The sequence below is a fragment of the Rhinoderma darwinii genome, chromosome 7, assembly GCF_050947455.1.
Source record: "Rhinoderma darwinii isolate aRhiDar2 chromosome 7, aRhiDar2.hap1, whole genome shotgun sequence".
In the NCBI taxonomy this organism is placed as follows: domain Eukaryota; kingdom Metazoa; phylum Chordata; class Amphibia; order Anura; family Rhinodermatidae; genus Rhinoderma; species Rhinoderma darwinii.
The window spans coordinates 69,503,252-69,518,346 of NC_134693.1; the positions used below are offsets into that span (position 1 = coordinate 69,503,252).

A 15,095-nucleotide genomic window follows, 5' to 3' on the forward strand; every position below is an offset into this window, starting at 1 on the left:
TGTTGGCACCGGAAGAGCCCTTCAAACCTGACATGGTGCCTAAAATTTATTCTAATACAGATGAGGCCCAAAATCCTCTAGGTGCTCCTTTGCTTCTAAGGCCGGTGGTTCCATCCAGTATCACACTAGGGCCACACATTGGATATTTCCTAAAACTGCAGAACCTGGGCAATAAATATTGAGTTTCATTTCTCTGGTAAAACTTTCTGTGTTACAAAAAAAATTGATTAAAAAAAAAACAAATGAAATTTCTACCTTTCACCTCCACATTGCTTTAATTCCTGTGAAACGTCTTAAGGGTTAAGAAACTTTCTAAATACTGCTTTGAATACTTTGAGGCCTCAAGTTTTTCAAGTGGGGTGACTTATTGGGGGTTTCTAATATATAAGGCCCTCAAAGCCACTTCACAACTGTACTGGTCCCTGGAAAAATAGCCTTTTGAAATTTTTTTCAAAATGTGAGAAATCGCTGCTAAAGTTCTAAGCCTTGTAACGTCCTAGAAAAAGAAAAGGACGTTCAAAAAAACGATGCCAATCTAAAGTAGACATATGGGGAATATTAATTAGCAACTATTTTGTGTGGTAAATTTACAAAAATGCTAATTTTTGCAATTTTTCGCTACATTTTGGTGTTTTTTGCACAATTAAATACCAATTGTATCGAGCAAATTTTGCCAGTAACATAAAGTCCAATGTGTCACGAGAAAACAATCTCAGAATCGCTTGGATAGGTAAAAGCATTCCGAAATTATTACCACATAAAGTGAAAGATGTAAGATTTGAAAAATGTAGCTCTGTCAGGAAGGTCAAAAGTGGCAAAAGCTGGACGGGGTTAAGGTCAGTGGCGTAACTACCGCCGTAGCAGCAGTAGCGGCTGCTACGGGGCCCGCGGCATGAGGGGGCCCGTGTCGCCCGCCGGCACGGGCCCCCACCATGGCCGGAGGCTCCGCTAGCAGCCGCTATGGCTGCTACAGCGCGACGCCACTGAACAGTACGGCAGAGCAGGGAGGTATGACAGGACAGGGGATACATGTGTGATCACTGGCAGCGATAGGGAGAACGGGGGACTGAAAGTCCCCTGAAGTTCTCCATCACAAACCTCGGACTTCCGGGGTCTGTGTCGGTAGCTCCGTAGAAATGAATGGAGCGTCGGTCCCGCTTGTGCGCATGCGTGACCAGCGCTCCATTCATTTCTACAGAGCTGCGCAGGCGCCGGAAGTCAGAGGTTAGTCATGGAGAACTTGGGGGGACTTTCAGTCCCCCGTTCTCCCTATCGCTGCCAGCGATCACACATGTCTCCCCTATCCTGTGGATAGGGGATACATGTCTTTTATTAGCACAGTGTAGGTCGCATTTTTTTGGGAGGGGGGACGCTGTATGGCGTTCCCTACAGGGGGGGGGCTGTATGGCGTTCCCTACAGGGGGGGGCTGTATGGCGTTCCCTACAGGGACGACGACGCTGTATGGCGTTCCCTACAGAAGGGACGACGCTGTATGGCGTTCCCTACAGGGGGGACGACGCTGTATGGCGTTCCCTACAGGGGGGGGACGCTGTATGGCGTTCCCTACAGGGGGGGGACGCTGTATGGCGTTCCCTACAGGGGGGGACGCTGTATGGCATTCCCTACAGGGGGGACGACGCTGTATGGCGTTCCCTACAGGGGGGACGCTGTATGGCGTTCCCTACAGGGGGGACGCTGTATGGCGTTCCCTACAGGGGGACGACGCTGTATGGCGTTCCCTACAGGGGGGGCTGTATGGCGTTCCCTACAGGGGGGCTGTATGGCGTTCCCTACAGACCCCCCCTGTAGGGAACGCCATACAGACTCCCTGTAGGTAACGCCATACAGTGCCCCCTGTAGATAACGCCAGACAGCCCCCTCTGTAGGGAACGCCATACAGCCCCCCCTGTAGATAACGCGATACAGTCCCCCCTCTAGATAACGCTATACAGCCCCCTCTGTAGATAGCGCCATACAGTTCCCCCTGTAGATAACGCCATACAGCCCCTCTGTAGATGGCGCCATACAGTCCCCCTGTAGATAGCGCCATACAGCCCCCCTGTAGATAACGCCATACAGCCCCCCTGTAGATAGCGCCATACAGCCCCCCTGTAGATAACGCCATACAGCCCCCCTGTAGATAGCGCCATACAGTTCCCCCTGTAGATAGCGCCATACAGTCCCCCTGTAGATAGCGCCATACAGCCCCCTGTAGATAGAGCCATACAGCCCCCCTGTAGATAGCGCCATACAGCCCCCCTGTAGATAGCGCCATACAGCCCCCCCTGTAGATAGTGCCATACAGCCCCCCCCTGTAGGGAACGCCATACAGTCCCCCCCCCTGTAGGGAACGCCATACAGTCCCCCCCTGTAGGGAACGCCATATACCCCCCCTGTAGGGAACGCCATACAGCCCCCCCGTAGATAACGCCATACAGCCCCTCCGTAGATAACGCCATACAGCCCCCCCGTAGATAACTCCATACAGCCCCCCTGTAGATAGCGCCATACAGCCCCCTCTGTAGATAGCGCCATACAGCCCCCTCTGTAGATATCTACAAAGGGGCTGTATGGCGTTATCTACAGGGGGGCTGTATGGCGTTATCAAAAGGGGGGGTTTGTAAAAAAGGCACTATCTACAAGGGGGGGGGGGGGTGGTGTGACACCCAGGGGAGGGGGGGCCCCAGTCAAAAGTTTGCTATGGGGCCCAGTCTTTCCTAGTTACGCCCCTGGTTAAGGTCCTTTTACATGGGCAGATATTCTGCCCGTTAAACAAGCGCTAATTGACAGTCAATTGTTCACCCAATTATCGATACGAATTCATGTTCACCCAATTATTGGCCCGTGTAAAAGGACCTTTAGATGTTTGTCTATAATTGTCACTCAGATAACAGTCAGACCACATTAGAAATTTAGAAATAAATGCAGAAATCCAGGTGTTTTCCAATGGGTCACTTACATTTTCTTGCAGCTGTCTATTGTATTATGTACAACTTGTAGTGTTTACTCGGAGCTGCCCGTGTTATTTGTCCTTGTCACCATCTAGCACCCTAGATAATGGCTGGAGGCCACCATGATCAGGGGACTGTAGAGTGCGTACACTCCTACCGGGGGGGGAAGTGGCTTCACCTACTCCCCTTCCCCATTAATGGCCATACCTTTTCCCAAACCCCCTGTCCCTCTAATAAGACTCAGACACTTGGGTTGGATAAATTTGGCCACAGCAGCCATTTTATTTACAAACAAACATCAAGAACAACAATTTACAAATAATAATAACAATGGAAGGGGAGTCCTTGGAGCTACAAAAGTCTGTCACGAAACAGCCCACCTGCATAGTATTTTACTCCCAGCCGTCACCCTACTGGCTCAGGGGCACCGTTATACCTGCAGTTGGCTGACCTCAACCGCAACCACTCCCCGGGACACCACCCAGCGGGAGCCCAAATTGACCACTCCCCGGGACACCACCCAGCGGGAGCCCTAATTGACCACTCCTCGGGACACCACCCAGCAGGAGCCCAAATTGAGCAGACTACCAACCATAATAAATTGGGGAGGGACCATACCCCCTATGAATCCCCCCCCCCCACAGTAATTTACCACCAACTCCAAGGACCCCCAATCCGCCATACAACTGCTGCGACATTGCAAAACTGTTCCACAGCATCCTCTGGTACCTGCGGAAAAACAAAAACAACGAGCAACAAAGCGAAATACCAAAATAGTCACACAGATGAACACATCATTTTGGGAGGGAGGGTGGGACAAGCTTCCCTGTGCTGTTACTAAAGATGGCGACGCCTTTCCCTCTCCTACCCTTAAGTAAACTGACCTCGCCCCCCTCACATCCGCCCCCTCCTAACCACACCCCTAACTCCTTAACTCCTTCCCTTCCTAACATCCCTGATCATGGTGGCCTCCCCCTATGGCATTCTGCCGGGTCCAGCCTGTACTTGATCAGGGGACTGTAGAGTGCGTACACTCCTACCGGGGGGGGGAAGTGGCTTCACCTACTCCCCTTCCCCATTAATGGCCATACCTTTTCCCAAACCCCCTGTCCCTCTAATAAGACTCAGACACTTGGGTTGGATAAATTTGGCCACAGCAGCCATTTTATTTACAAACAAACATCAAGAACAACAATTTACAAATAATAATAACAATGGAAGGGGAGTCCTTGGAGCTACAAAAGTCTGTCACGAAACAGCCCACCTGCATAGTATTTTACTCCCAGCCGTCACCCTACTGGCTCAGGGGCACCGTTATACCTGCAGTTGGGTGACCTCAACCGCAACCACTCCCCGGGACACCACCCAGCGGGAGCCCAAATTGACCACTCCCCGGGACACCACCCAGCGGGAGCCCTAATTGACCACTCCTCGGGACACCACCCAGCAGGAGCCCAAATTGAGCAGACTACCAACCATAATAAATTGGGGAGGGACCATACCCCCTATGAATCCCCCCCCCCACAGTAATTTACCACCAACTCCAAGGACCCCCAATCCGCCACACGAACATACTTAGACACCTTTAAGTATGCGAGCCCCCACCCAACGAGAGGGCCCTTTCGATACCTTCCTGCAGGCGCAGAGTCCACAGGTCGATCCCCACGGCCGTCAGGTGCACACCATCACCTAGCCAATAATTACCCTGGCCATCCTCGAAGTCATAATGACGCACGAAGACCCCCCCATTTCTCACCACGAAACCCGAAACTGCCCGATTAACCTTAACCCTGGCTTTATTCAACCGCTGCACCGATCTAGCATGCCGCCAAACCTTCCGCGGGACAATCTCTGACCACACCACCTTAATAGCCGGGAAAACGGACCATAACCTGAGTAGATCGTATTTTATATCCCTGATCAATTCCCGAAAAGGACGACTACCCAAATCGTTACCCCCGACATGTAACACCAAGACATCCGGGGCCCTGTCCATCAGCGCAAACCGATGCACGTCCGGCAACACCCGACTCCACAGCATCCCCCTACTCCCCAGCCACCGCACGACTACATCCTCCCGCCGAAAACCCAACTGCCGCCCGTCTGGACGAACATCCGCCCGCTCCGCCCCCCAATGAACGTAGGAATGCCCGACGATCCACACCAATCGGCCCGCGGGTCCTGAAAAATAAAACCACTGATTAACAAAACGAGTAAGGATGCAAGCGAAACATGGAGGAGGAGAGAAAAACGATGAGGGGAGCCGGAGGGAGTGTAGAGAAGGAGGGATTACGACTGGACTATCATATAAACTGAGGGCGCACATACAGCTGGAAGCGGCGGGAATCCCATCGACCTATCTGCTTTACCACTTCCTCACCCAACCCCCATGCCACCGCCTCCGTCGCTGCCCCAATCCGAAAAGAATGGGGGGAAAACAACGCCTCCTCCAGTCCCAACTTCCGCAGACACCTACGAAAAACCCACGTAAACTGATACCGGGACATAAAGGACCCATCCTCATGACACAACAACTGTCCCCTACGCACCGTTGAGACCTCTCTGAACCCCGCAAAGCAGGCGACCGGGCACATCCTGACCCCCTTGGCCACCCCCAACACCACTCTCTTACCCCGACCCCCTTGATCCGTCTTAGACCGCCGGATCCAGAATTCCACACTCCGATCCGTTACCAACACATCTTCCATTCTCAACCCCCCAGGTCTCCTTGTGCTGGGAGCCACCAGCTCCCCGACCCTCAGGGCCCCAAAAAATGCCCACGAGAATGCCAACCTATACAGGGTCACCTCGTAGCTGGAAAAACAAATGTCACACAACACCCCCCACAACTGTTCCAACAACATAAACGACACAGGGCGCCGCCGATCCGGCAACATCCTCCCTCTCCTGTACCCCCTCAGGGCCTGGCCAACCAAAAAACTTTTTGTAACATCCGTGTACCCCCGGACCTTAAAACCAAAAGCCAGGGCTGCCACAAAACGATTCACCTTGGACACTGACCAGCCCGCGATAGAGACTTGCCCCAGAAAAACTAACAACGCCACCACCCGATCCTCATCCGTCACTACACCCTCCAGAACTGCCAACCAACTCTCCCACTCCCGCCACGCCGAATCATAAGCAGCCCAAGTACCCTGCGCAAGCGAAGCCTGAATCAAACCTCCTGCGGCTCGTAACCCAGCCCCCACAACCATTCCGGGCAAGCGATCCCGTCCTCCTCCGCGTCCGGAGCCACCATCCTGAACCGCTCCCACTGCAAGCGAGAAAGAGAATCTGCGATGTCATTTTTGATCCCTGGCACATGAACCGCCACAACCCAAGCGTTCAAAGACAAGCAACGTAAAACAAGGTGCCTCAAAAGCCGGACGACCGGGGGGGATGACGCTGACACGTTGTTAATGGCCCCCACTACGCCCAAGTTGTCACAATGGAACCGTACCTTGCTGTCCCGAAACCTCTCACTCCAAATTTCCACCGCCACTACTATGGGAAACAGCTCTAGGAATGCCAGGTTCTCCACCAAACCCAACTCCGCCCATTCCTCAGGCCACCGCGCCGCGCACCACTGACCCTTGCAGTAAGCCCCAAATCCCACGCCCCCCGCAGCATCTGTAAACAGCTCCCAATCCACGCTGTCAACCACCGGGGCCATGATCAAGGACCTCCCATTATAACGATGCAAAAACTCAAACCAAACTGCCAAATCTGCCCTCAGCGTCTGTGTCAGACGAATGAAATGATGAGGGGCTGTCACCCCAGCCGTCGCTCCCGACAGCCGCCTGCTGAAAATCCGGCCCATGGGCATAATCCTGCAAGCAAAGTTAAGCTTACCCAATAATGACTGTAAAGCACGTAACGTGATCTTACGCAAATGTCTAGCCCGGTCCACCTCCGCCCGTAACGCTACCAATTTATCTTCCGGGAGCCGACACTCCATCCTCAAAGAATCAATGGTGATTCCTAAAAAGACCAGACAGGAGCTAGGTCCTTCCGTTTTGTCCTGGGCCAAAGGCACACCGAACCTCTTTGCCACCCACTCTATCGTGTTCAACAACGTAGCACAAACCGAAGACCCGCCTGGACCAACACACAGGAAATCATCCAAGTAATGTATGACCGATGAGACCCCCGCAACCTCACAAACCACCCACTCCAGGAAAGAACTAAAAGCCTCAAAATAGGCACAGGAAATAGAACACCCCATAGGGAGGCAGCGATCCACAAAATAAGCCCCGTCCCAATAACATCCTAACAGCCGTATGCTGTCAGGATGCACAGGGAGGAGGCGAAAGGCCGACTCAATATCCGTTTTTGCCATTAATGCACCCACACCATAGCGGCGCACCCACGCAACTGCCGCATCAAACGACGTGTAAGCCACCGAGCAAAGTTCCGGAGAAATCCCATCATTAACCGATCGCCCCCTCGGGTAAGATAAATGATGTATGAGCCTAAACTTATTCGGCTCCTTCTTAGGCACCACCCCCAGTGGTGACACCACCAGCTCTGGTAAAGGGCAACTCTCAAACGGACCTGCCATGCGCCCCAACTCCACCTCCTTCCGCAACTTATCCCCTACTACCCCTGGATACTGCAACGCTGAACGCAAACTACGCAAGGTAAACGGCACCTTGTGAGCAGGGGCAGGGATCCGGAAACCAACCCGAAAACCATCCAACAACAAACTTGCCCTGGACCTATCAGGGTACCTATTTAGAAAGGGCTCCATGTCTTCCCACCTCACCGGTGTCCGGCCCTTGACTAGCGCCCCCGGCCCCTCGTCCTTTTCCCTTCCGAAAACATTTAACCGCTCCGTGAGAGATCCCCCCGCAGGAGGAGCAGCTATGTTTGAACTTACAACCCGATCCGAACTTACACTGGCCCTCATTAAACTGCCAGCAGAACCCGGATTTTCCTCCTGCCCCCCCCTGCTCCCCCCCCGAAGGCAATGAGGGGCCGGCCACCCCGGCCCCACCCCCTTGAAAGGACTGGCCAAAACGCACTGGAGCCATGACCCGCAACCATAACCCTATGTCTTTGTTATCCCACCTAATGTCAGGTCTCACTGCCTTCCGCTGCCGGAACTGCTCATCATAGCGCAGCCACGTCTGCCCGCCGTAAACTCGATGAGCCTCTCCGATAGCATCCATATAACAGAAGAGGCCGGAACAATGTTCCGGCGTCTTCTGTCCAATGACGCTTGCCAAAATAGCAAAAGCCTGCAACCAATTAACAAAAGTTTGGGGAATCAATCGATACCGACGTTTTTCCTCCTTCTCCTTCTTGCTTTCCAACCACTTCCCTTTATCTAAATTGAACTTCTCCAACGGCAACAATGAAAAAATTTCCACATATTCATCCCTCCATATCTTTTCCCTTACTTCCGGTTTCAGATGCGCCCCCAATGGGCCCTCAAAACAAACATAGACCTCGCCCTTTGCCTTATCGTCCAACCGCACCTCATCCACTGCCACATCCATTTCTGTCTGCACCGACACTGCCACGCCCGATTCCCTAGACACTACCCCAGCTCCCCATAGCGTGCTATCCACCACTGCAGGCCCCGACGGCCCCACCCAAGCTGCAACCGGGGATGGAGAACCTATCGCCCCCCCTCCGCATAGCGCCAAAAGGTCACGCACACAACACAACAATTCCTGAATCTCACCCCCACCACCCGTACTTCCTGTAATCCCCCCGCTACACCCCGGCAATCCCGTAGGCAAAAGTGAACCCCCACCCCCTACCCCTGGGGACCGAAATACAGCAGGCAATGAAAAAGTAGGAGACAGCGACTCACCGGGCTGCGCAGGTGCTGTGTCCCCACCAGCCGGGGCGAAGGATCCATCCAGACGTCCCTCTTGGTCACCGAACTCACGGTCGTCCACTTCATCCTGCCCAGACGGGCCAGGACAAGCGCCGCATGAATGACATCCCCGACCTTCTGATGGAGCGCTCCGTAACTGCGCCGATGAACTGGGCCTCTCCGCCCGTCTGTTGGGGGGCTCGACCACCCTGCGGCCCGCAGGTAGCCGCCCTCCTGCCCGCCGTGTCACCACCGGCTGTGGCACACGCCTGGAATTGGTTGCATCATCCTGGGTACAGGTGGGCCGCCCGACTGGAGCATCGCCAGCACGGCCCACCGCAAGTCCTGGGTCCCGTCGTCTGGAGGCAGAGGGAGGTCCCGGATGCATGGGCGCCTGCCCTACCACCTCCGCTGAGCCAGGCCGGCTTCCAGGATTCCTCTCAGACCAGGCCGTCCTGCTCACGGCAGCCGAGCGAGGGGCCCGGCCTGGAGGGTCCCTCGTGGGGCTCCTTACCCTGCGCCTGGCTCGTGGCATCACTTCCGGGCTCAACCTCTCCGGAGGCCTCGTGCGACGTGACCGCCGCCGGGGAGGAGAGGACGGCACCGCCTGCGCCCCAGATCCAAACACGGCCGCGTCCTCCGTACTCGCCCCTGAACCAGGGGGCTCCCCATCTTCCTCTCCTCGTCCGCTCACCGCCGAGCTCGGAGCCCCAGACAGCGGGCCGGAAAGCCCCAGCCCCTCCGCTAGCCAGGCCATGCCTCGTTCTGCTACTGCTGCCTGGAGCTGGGTAAGTAGTGCATCCATTGTCAAATCCTGGACAAGCTTCCCTGTGCTGCTACAAGCTTCCCTGTGCTGTTACTAAAGATGAACGCCATACAGTCCCCCCCTGTAGGGAACGCCATATACCCCCCCTGTAGGGAACGCCATACAGCCCCCCCGTAGATAACGCCATACAGCCCCCCCGTAGATAACGCCATACAGCCCCCCCGTAGATAACTCCATACAGCCCCCCTGTAGATAGCGCCATACAGCCCCCTCTGTAGATAGCGCCATACAGCCCCCTCTGTAGATATCTACAAAGGGGCTGTATGGCGTTATCTACAGGGGGGCTGTATGGCGTTATCAAAAGGGGGGGTTTGTAAAAAAGGCACTATCTACAAGGGGGGGGGGGGGGTTGTGTGACACCCAGGGGAGGGGGGGCCCCAGTCAAAAGTTTGCTATGGGGCCCAGTCTTTCCTAGTTACGCCCCTGGTTAAGGTCCTTTTACATGGGCAGATATTCTGCCCGTTAAACAAGCGCTAATTGACAGTCAATTGTTCACCCAATTATCGATACGAATTCATGTTCACCCAATTATTGGCCCGTGTAAAAGGACCTTTAGATGTTTGTCTATAATTGTCACTCAGATAACAGTCAGACCACATTAGAAATTTAGAAATAAATGCAGAAATCCAGGTGTTTTCCAATGGGTCACTTACATTTTCTTGCAGCTGTCTATTGTATTATGTACAACTTGTAGTGTTTACTCGGAGCTGCCCGTGTTATTTGTCCTTGTCACCATCTAGCACCCTAGATAATGGCTGGAGGCCACCATTTCACAGCAGAGAGTGGGCAGCCGACACCCAGGGAGCAGTGTTCACAGGCTCTGTCCGTGCGCATGGATGGATGCATTTAGCTCACCATCTCTCCATGAACATTTCCCTCCCTCAAAGCACAGACAGAACTCACTCCCAAAACCTCAGGGAGACTGGAGGCCCCGCGAATAAAACAACTCGACAGGGGGAAAATGACCAATTAGACTCATGAAAGTAGACCATAAGAATATGCGGCAAATATCCCGCCTGAAATCTCAGCGATTGGCCCTCGAGTTCTGAGGTAATTGGAGAGAAGACATGTCTTTGTAATTCTTAGTTCATGGTTTTTGGTGACCCCGACCACTACCTCCATATAACGCTTGTATTGGTTAGATAACGCTTGTATTGCTTATCTGCCTGTGTGAACGAACCCGTAACTTTGCTACAGGACTAAATATTCCTCTCAAAAGCCGCTTATGATGGAGAGTCTCGTGTGGCTTGGGATCTGCTGGTTTATGTTCCTATATCCCTGCTGGGTGCGAGCACGGATCCCAAACACAAAAGCGGGTCTGGCCGAGAAGCCGGTGCCAGGAATCCCTAAACCTTCGCTGTCTACGGAGTCACCGGCAGAGGCTGACAGGTGCCGGGGCTACTATGATGTGATGGGTCAGTGGGACCCGCCATTTAACTGCAATGCGAGCGGTTATTTGTACTGCTGTGGGACCTGCGGCTACCGCTTCTGCTGTCAGTTCAAGCACGGAAGATTGGACCAAAGTATGTGCTCCAACTACGATACTCCGAACTGGGCAAACACCGGGAAACCGCCTGCTCGGGGGGATGACTCGGGTGACGACCCCAGCAAAGACAAGACTAACATGATCGTCTACATCATTTGTGGAGTTGCAGCCCTAATGGTGCTCATAGGGATCTTCACTAAATTGGCTGTGGAGAAGACTCAACGGCCCCAAACTGACATGAATGTATCCAGGTAAGGAAACAGTTAATGACATTTCAGCTCTTGAGATAGCCCAGTTCATTTATATGGGCATCCCGATCTGTGTGTTGGCAGATCAGATGCCCAAGTTTGAAAACAACCATGCTGAAGTTTGTTTCTTATTCATCAGTTTCTTATTAGTTTGGAAAGTATTTTTAGTTTTTCCTGCTTCAGAAACTATAGAGAACTTATTTTAATGATAAATTACAATGACCCTGGGGCCCTGAGAAGAATAGCTGAAAGCAGCCTAATACCAAAAATAACTGGCACAAAAATGGGCATCAAAGTGGGTAACCAGGAGTGTGATTCAAAGGGTTAAATGACTAATGTAACACTGCCAACACACAGATAGAGATATCCCGTAGCAAATTCAGTCAAGTCCAGACGTTTTGTGCAAAAATGCTGGCATCAAAATGGGCAGATGGTCACTTTTGGAAGGGTTAAATGACTTTGGGTCACTAATTTAACACTGCTAACAAAGAAACAGAGATATCACCCATCAAATGCAGTTGACTCCAGACTGGCCCAGAGGGGTTTGGGCATAAACGGTGGCATCAATGTGGGCAGATAGCCACTTTTTCTTGATTTGAACTGGTAACTGGTGCTTTTGAAGGGTTAAATAACTTTGGGCCACTAATGTAACTGCCAACAAACAGACATATTCCGCATCACATTCTGTCAGGCCCAAAGTAAAGGGCAGATGGTCATTTTTACTTATCTGAATAAGTAGCTGGTGTTTTTGAAAAGGATATGTAAAATTTTGAAGCCATTTTTTTATGAACCCCTTCCTGACTTCCACCGTATATATACAGCCTGAGCCCACTAATTTAACCCCTTGAATGCTGCGGTCAAAAGCAACCGTGGCATCTAACCGGTTAGAAACGGGGACGACCCCGTGTGACTTTGCACTGCCCCCTCCACGATGCAATCGCGGGCTGCTGATGCTTGGCATGGCAGCATGATGAAGGCCCTAGGTCTGCCATCTTTGTGCTCCTATGAAGTCCTGTCCCCAGCCGGGCTTCATAGCAGACTGTCAGTATAGCACTTTCCTGCATACATTAGCATTGCAGTATATCATGCAAGCGATCGCTGGTCCAAGTCCCCTAGGGGGACTAGTTAAATAAAGTTTTTTTAATATATATATTAAAAAAAAACTTTTCCCATATTCTTCCAAGTACAATGTAAAAAAACAAAAACAAAACATAACTGGTATCGCCACGTCTGTAAAAGTCAGAACTATTACAATATAACATTATTTAACCCGCGTGGTTAACGGCGTAAATTTTTTTCAATTAAAATACCAGAATCGCTGTTTTATTGGTAACTTCAACTCCCACAAAAGGAATAAAATGTGCCAAGTACGCCACAATTGTACCAATAGAAACGATGGCTCTCCCCACAAAACATAAGCCCTGAGCTCAAGGACGGAAAAAAAAACATGGCAACAAAAGACAAATATTTTTTTTTAACAATCAGTTTTTTCCTTGTAAAAGTAGTAAAACAAAAAAACTATATAAATTTGGTATTGCCGTTATCATATTGAACCGCAGAATGAAGTTAACATTCCGTTTTCACTGCCCGGTGAACGCAGTAAAAACGAAACCCCCCAAAAATGGCGGAATCGCAGTTTTTTTCCCCATTCCACTCCACAAAGAATCTTTTTCCAGATTCCCACTACATTTACAGGTACAATAAATGGTGCCGTAAAAATCTACAACTCTTCCCGCAAAAATCAAGCCCTCATACGGCTATATCAATGAAAATAATAAAAAAGTACTGGCTCTTGGATGGTGGGGAGGAAGAGAGGAAAGTGAAAATCCGAAAAATGGCTGCAGTGGTAAGGGGTTAATCAATGCTTTATTGCATTTTAAACAAGGTTTGAACTGGGTTTTATGTAAAAAAAAAAACCTTTTCTTTTTGAGATACAGCTTCTATGTATCCAGGACACATAGAAGCGGTCTCAAAATGTAAACATTTTTGTTAAATAAAACACTATTCAAAACGTGATTTAAAAAAAAAAAAAATGCCTGCAAAGGTTTACATAGCCTTTAAATGACTTGGACCACTAATCTAACACTGCCAACACACAGATAGAGATGCCTCACTTCAAATTAATTTGAGTCCAGGTGGGACCAAATTGGTTCTGGGCATAAAAGCTGGCATCAAAGTGGGCAAATGGCCACTTTTTTTTTTACTAATTTGAATATTTAACTGATGTTTTCCTATGATGGAGCAGAACAACAAAAACACAGAACGATTTTAACAAAGTCTTAACGCAATTTAAGAAAAAGTAAGGGTGGAGACATCTGTACCTATTTAGCGGAAATGTCCTGTCTAAAGAAGTATTAGCAGCTGGCAGAGCATTGCTGTGCTTGTCTGAATCCTGCTGACTACGAGCAGCTAATCGCGGTCACGCGCACGTACGCCTCCACTCTGTGTAATTACACTAGAATATCCATACACTGAGTTCCTGGAGACGGTGTACACATTTTTAAAAGCAACTATAAATAGAAGCTCCAAGGAGATTTTGATAAAGAACCTGCAAAAAAATGAAAAAAAGTATCGATCTGCCCACTTTGATGCCAGCTTTTATGCCCAGAACCACTTTGGGCCGCCCTGGACTCAACTGAATCTGATGTGGGCATCCCTATCCGTGTGTTAGCAGTGTTAGATTAGTGGTCCAAAGTCATTTAACCCTTCGAAATCAACGATGCTGAAGTTGGTTTCTTAGGGTATGCCCAGACATGGCGGAGTGCACTGTCCGCATCAATGCCGCACAGAATCTGCGTTGCAGATTCTGTTGCGGCTTTGCCTAAAATGCGCATTAAATTGATGCGGACTAGCCGTTGCGTATTGAGGGGAAGAGGGCTTCCCTTCTCTCTATCAGTGCAGGATAGAGAGAAGGGACAGCCCTTTTCCTAGCAAAAGTAAAAGAAATTCATACTTACCGGCCGTTGCCTTGGTGACGTGTCCCTCTCTTGACATCCAGCCCGACCTCCCTGGATGATGCGGCAGTCCATGTGACCGCTGCAGCCTGTGATTGGCTGCAGCCGTCACTTGGACTGAAACGTCATCCCGGGAGGCCGGACTGGAGGAAGAAGCAGGGAGTTCTCGGTAAGTATAAACTGCTATTTTTTTTTACAGGTTGATGTATATTGTGATCGGAGGTCACTGTCGAGGGTGCTGAAACAGTTACTGCCGATCGTTTAACTCTTTCAGCACCATGGACAGTGACTATCTCCTGACGTCGCCTAGCAACGCTCCCGTAATTACGGGTGCACACACGTAGTCACCCGTAATTACGGGAGCCCCATTGACTTCCTCAGTCTGGCTGTAGACCTAGAAATACATAGGTCCAGCCAGAATGAAGAACTATCATGTTAGTAAAACCAATACGCTCCGCAGCAAACATAACATCTGCGGACTTTATTGCGGAATTTTGACTCTCCATTGAAGTCAATGGAGAAATTCCGCAATGAGTCCGCAACAAGTCCGCTACATGTCCGCAACAGTCAGTGTATGCTGCGGACACCAAATTCCGCACCGCAGCCTATGCTCCGCAGCGGAATTGTCCGCAACGTGTAAACGAACCCAACTAGAAAGCTGTGGAAAGCAATGGAGAAACGTGTATGCTGCGGATTTCCGCTGCGGACTGTCTGCAGCGGAAATCCAGAGCAATTCCGCCACGTCTGGTCATGCCCTTATTCCTCCAGTTTCTTATTCAGGGCTGAAGTTGGTTTCTAATTC

General features: G+C 51.0%; 1 protein-coding gene across 1 annotated transcript in view; it reads left to right on the forward strand.

Moving 5' to 3' along the window:
* Positions 1 to 10,600: 10,600 nt before the first annotated feature.
* SHISA8 (shisa family member 8) overlaps positions 10,601 to 15,095 on the forward strand; it is a 361,466-nt gene continuing 356,971 nt past the window's right edge. Inside the window, exon 1 of the mRNA XM_075832273.1 lies at positions 10,601 to 11,342. Within this exon, the coding sequence (XP_075688388.1) occupies positions 10,831 to 11,342 (512 nt within the window). The 5' untranslated portion in view covers positions 10,601 to 10,830. The remainder of the gene's footprint in view (positions 11,343 to 15,095) is intronic.